The sequence below is a fragment of the Corticium candelabrum genome, chromosome 6 (genome assembly GCF_963422355.1).
Source record: "Corticium candelabrum chromosome 6, ooCorCand1.1, whole genome shotgun sequence".
Classification (NCBI taxonomy): Eukaryota; Metazoa; Porifera; class Homoscleromorpha; order Homosclerophorida; family Plakinidae; genus Corticium; species Corticium candelabrum.
The window spans coordinates 8,645,818-8,650,817 of record NC_085090.1 but is presented as its reverse complement, the minus strand read 5'-3'; the positions used below and the strand labels follow the sequence as shown (position 1 = coordinate 8,650,817).

Sequence of the window (5,000 nt, the reverse complement as noted above, 5' to 3'; positions counted from 1 at the left end):
GGAGCAGACATACAGACATACAGCAGGACAGACAGACAGAGACGGCAAAACAGACATACAGACAACAGAGCAGATGGTCAAAGAGACAGACAGTGGAGCAGACACACCGACAGACAGTGGAGCAAACAGCCAGACAGACAGACAGACAGCAGGACAGACAGACTGACAGACAGACAGCAGAGCAGACAGACAGTGGAGCAGACAGACAGACATACAGACATACAGCAGGACAGACAGGCAGACAGCAGAACAGACGGTCAAAGAGACAGACAGAGGAGCAGACACACAGGCAGACTTGCAGACAGACAAAGCAGGACAGACAGACAGACAGACAGCGGAGCAGACAGACAGTGGAGCAGACAGACAGACATACAGACATACAGCAGGACAGACAGGCAGACAGCAGAACAGACGGTCAAAGAGACAGACAGTGGAGCAGACACACAAGCAGACTTGCAGACAGACAAAGCAGGACAGACAGACAGTGGAGCAGGCAGACAGTGGAGCAGACAGATGGACAGTCAGACAGACAGATGGACAGACAGATGGACAGACAGACAGACAGTGGAGCATATGGACAGATGGACAGACAGACAAACAGACAGTGGAGCAGACATACAGACATACAGCAGGACAGACAGACAGACAGCAAGACAGACAGACAGCAAGACAGACAGACAGCAAGACAGACAGACAGCAAGACAGACAGACAACAAGACAGACAGACAGCAGAACAGACATACAGACAATAGAGCAGATGGTCAAAGAGTCAGACAGTGGAACAGACTCACAGGCAGACATGCAGACAGACACAGCAGGACAGACATACAGACAGACAGCAGAGCAGACAGACAGTGGAGCAGACATACAGACATACAGCAGGACAGACAGACAGACAGCAAGACAGACAGACAGCAGGACAGACAGCAGGACAACAGAGCAGATGGTCAAGGAGACAGACAGTGGAGCAGACACACAGACAGACATACAGACAGACAGCAGGACAGACAACAGACAGACAGCAGAGCAGACAACAGTGAAGCAGACATACAGACATACAGCAGGACAGACAGAGAGACAGACAGATGGACAGACAGTGAAACAGATATACAGACATACAGCAGGACAAACAGATAGACAGACAGATGTACAGCCAGACAGACGGACAGACGGACAGACAGACAGCAAAGCAAACTACATGGGATGGTCTCGCACATTATGACGTTACAGTAACACATACGGTCCATGCCATCTAAGCTAGTAAAGCGATCACATAATTTAATAGTCTGGTCACGTGATTTGCAACTGTCACGTGATATCACAGTGATATTTTGTGTTTGCATTTGCAGCAAAGGGGCCAATAAAATGGTGGCACAATCAATGGTATTGACTTGATGTATTTCTATGTTTATGATGGCCATTATTTTCTAGTGCATTTTTAGGTTTGTGTTTGATGATCGACGGTGCATGCTTATCTACTATCGAAGTCCTAAAGACTTTGCTCCACTTGGGTAATTAATTAATTGTGGGTTTTATCTGTTGTCATGCTTGCTTAGACATCTTTGTTTGTCTGTCTGTCTGTTTGTTTGTCTGTTTGTTTGTCTGTTGTTTGTCTGTTTGTGTGTCTGTTTGTTTGTCTGTTTGTTTGTCTGTTTGTTTGTCTGTTTGTCTGTCTGTTTGTCTGTCTGTCTGTCTGTCTGTCTGTCTGTCTGTGTCTGTTTGTCTGTTTGTCTGTCTGTTTGTCTGTCTGTTTTTTTGTTTGTTTGTCTGTTTGTCTGTTTGTCTGTCTGTTTATCTGTTTGTTTGTCTGTTTTTTGTCTGTTTGTTTGTTTGTTTGTCTGTCTGTCTGTCTGTCTGTCTGTCTGTGTCTGTCTGTTTGTTTGTCTGTTTGTCTGTCTGTTTGTCTGTTTGTTTTTTTTGTTTGTTTGTCTGTTTGTCTGTTTGTTTGTCTGTTTGTCTGTCTGTTTATCTGTTTGTTTGTCTGTTTTTGTCTGTTTGTTTGTTTGTCTGTTTGTCTGTTTGTCTGTCTGTTTGTTTGTCTGTTTGTCTGTCTGTTTGTTTGTCTATCTGTCTGTCTGTTTGTTTGTTTGTTTGTTTACATGTTAGTCTGAGTGTTTATTTGTTTAAATGTCTGTCTGCATGTATGTTGATTTGTTTGCACTTTGTCTGTCTGGTTGTTTGTCGGTCTTGTCTGTCTGTTTAGTAGTTTTTTGTTTGTCTGGTTGTTTGTCTTGGTTGTTGTTTGTCTGTCTGGTTGTTTGTCCATCTGAGTGTCTGTTTGTCTGGTTGTCTGTCTGTCTGGTTGGCTGTCTGTGTGGTTGTTTGTCTGTCTGGTTGTCTGTCTGTATGGTAGTCTGTTTATCGGGTGTTTATCTGTCTGGTTGTCTGTCTGTCTGGTTGTTTGTCCGTCTGGTTGTGTGTCCATTTGGGTGTTTGTCTGTCTAGTTGTCTGTCTATCTGTCTAGTTGTTTGTGTGTCTGTCTGTCTGTCTGTCTGTCTGTCTGTCTGTCTGTCTGTCTGTCTGTCTGTCTGTCTGTCTGTCTGGTTGTCTGCCTGTCTGGTTGTCTGCCTGTCTGGTTGTTTGTGTAGGTTGTTGTTTGTCCATCTGGTTGTTTGTCGGTCTGGTTGTTTATCCATCTAGTTGTTTGATTGTTTATTTGTCTGTCTGTGTGGTTGTCTGTCTGTCGGGTTGTTTGTCCATCTAGTTGTTTGATTGTTTATTTTCTGTCTGTGTGGATGTCTGTCTGTCGGGTGTTTGTCTGTCTGTTTAGTTGTCTGTGTGTCTGACTGTCTGGTTGTTTGTCTGCCTAGTTGTTTGTCCATCTTGTTGTTTGACTGTTTAGGTCTCGTTATCTGACTGTCGGGTTGTCTGACTGTCTGGCTGTTTGTCCATCTGGTTGTTTGCCTGTTAAGTTGTTTGTCCATCTGTCCATTTGGGTGTTTGTCTGTCTGTTTGGTTGTTTGTCCATTTGGGTGTTTGTCTGTCTGGTTTTTTGTCTATCTGTCTAGTTGTTTGTGTGTCTGACTGTCTGTCTGTCTGTCTGTCTGGTTGTCTGCCTGCCTGGTTGTCTGCCTGCCTGGTCTGCCTGTCTGGTTGTTTGTGTAGGTTGTTGTTTGTCCATCTAGTTGTTTGATTGTTTATTTTCTGTCTGTGTGGATGTCTGTCTGTCGGGTGTTTGTCTGTCTGTTTAGTTGTCTGCCTGTTTAGTTGTCTGTGTGTCTGGTTATCTGACTGTCTGGTTGTTTGTCTGGCTGGCTGTTTGTCCATCTGGTTGTTTGTCTGTTTAGTTGTTTGTCCATCTGTCTGTCTGGTTGTCTGTCTGCTTGGTTGTCTGCCTGTTTTGCTGTTTGTCTGTTATTTGTTTGTCTGTTGTTTGTTTGTCTGTCTAGTTGTTTGTCTGTCTAGTTGTCTGTCTGTCTGGTTGTATGTCCATCTGGTTGTCTGTCTGTCTGGTTGTATGTCCATCTGGTTGTTTGTCTGTCTAGTTGTATGTCCATATGGTTGTTTGTCTGTCTGCTTGTTTGTTTGTCCGGTTGTTTATTTGTTGTTCTATAGTGGTTTACACTATTTGTCATTCTCTCTTTTTTCTGTAAAGATCTATTGACATCGCAAAAGCTTCCTTTTCGTTTGACGTTGAGAATGTTGACAAAGGCCAATTTAACATCAGGTGAATGACAAACCATTTGATGCATACATGTACATCCATTTCTAAGAATGGGATTGTTGATTGAAGGGTGGATGGTCGTGTGTTTATGTTACAAGCACAGAGCAAAAAGGCAATGATGTTTTGGCTCTCTGAACTTCAGGTGAACTGCTATAGCTATGTTTATGTTTTTATTTGCTTTCTGTGGTTTGCTTGTTTGTTTGTCTGTCTGTTTGTTTGTTAGTTAGTTTGTTTGTTTGTATGCATGTATGCATGTTTGTTTGTCTTTTTGTTTGTGTGTTTGCTTGTTTGTTTGTCCATTTGTCTGTTTGTTTGTTTGTTTGTCCATTTGTCTGTCTGTTTTTTGTTTGTCTGTTTGTTTGTTTGTTTGTCTGATTGTAAGTTTGTTTGTCTGCTTGTTTTGTCTTTTGTCTGATTGTATGTATGCTTGTTTGTTTGTTTGCTTGTATGTTTGTTTGTTTGTTTGTCTGATTGTATGTATATTTGTTTGTTTGTTTGTTTGCTTGTATGTTTGTTTGTTTGTTTGTTTGCTTGTATGTTTGTTTGTTTGTCTGTTTTTTGTCTGTTTGTTTGTGTATATTTTTGTTGTTTGTAGGTCTGTTTATTTTTGTCTGTTTGTTTGTCTATGTTTGTTTGTTTGTAGGTCTGTATTTTTGTCTGTTTGTTGCTTACTTTAACTGTTTGATTGTTTGTCTGTTTGTCTGTTTGTTTGTTTGCTTGTTTGTTTGTTTATTTATTTGTGTGGTTGTTTGTCTGGTTGTCTGTCTGTTTGTTTGTCTTTTTGTTTGCCTGTTTGTTTGTTTGTCTGTTTGTTTGCTTGTCTGTTTGTTTGTTTGCTTGTCTGTTTGTTTGCTTGTTTGCTTGTTTGTCTGGTTGTCTGGTTGTCTGTCTGTCTGTCTGTCTGTTTGTTTGTTTGTTTGTCTGGTTGTCTGTCTGTCTGTTTGTTTGTTTGTCTGATTGTCTGGTTGTCTGCCTGTCTGTCTGTTTGTCTGTCTGTTTGTTTGTTTGTTTGTTTGTCTGGTTGTCTGTCTGTTTGTTTGTCTGTTTGTTTGTCTGTTTGTTTGTTTGCTTGTCTGTTTGTTCGCTTGTTTGCTTGTTTGCTTGTCTGTCTGTCTGTCTGTTTGTTTGTTTGTTTGTCTGGTTGTCTGTCTGTCTGTTTGTTTGTTTGTTTATTTGTCTGTGTGGTTGTTTGTATGGTTTGTTTGTCTGTTTGTTTGTCTGTTTGTTTGTTTGTTTGTCTGTTTGTTTGTTTGTTTGTCTGTTTGTTTGTTTATTGTTTATCTGTTTATCAGTTTGTAATTAATTATATTTATGTCAGTTGTTTGTCTGTCAGTC

General features: G+C 41.2%; 1 protein-coding gene across 1 annotated transcript in view; it reads left to right on the top strand.

The window, feature by feature from the left end:
* The window catches only part of LOC134181099 (TBC1 domain family member 2B-like), a 23,387-nt gene that overhangs the window by 836 nt on the left and 17,551 nt on the right, over positions 1-5,000 (top strand). Inside the window, exons 3-6 of the mRNA XM_062648304.1 lie at positions 1,350-1,383; positions 1,443-1,511; positions 3,597-3,668; positions 3,735-3,807. Of these exons, the coding sequence (XP_062504288.1) occupies positions 1,350-1,383; positions 1,443-1,511; positions 3,597-3,668; positions 3,735-3,807 (248 nt within the window). The remainder of the gene's footprint in view (positions 1-1,349; positions 1,384-1,442; positions 1,512-3,596; positions 3,669-3,734; positions 3,808-5,000) is intronic.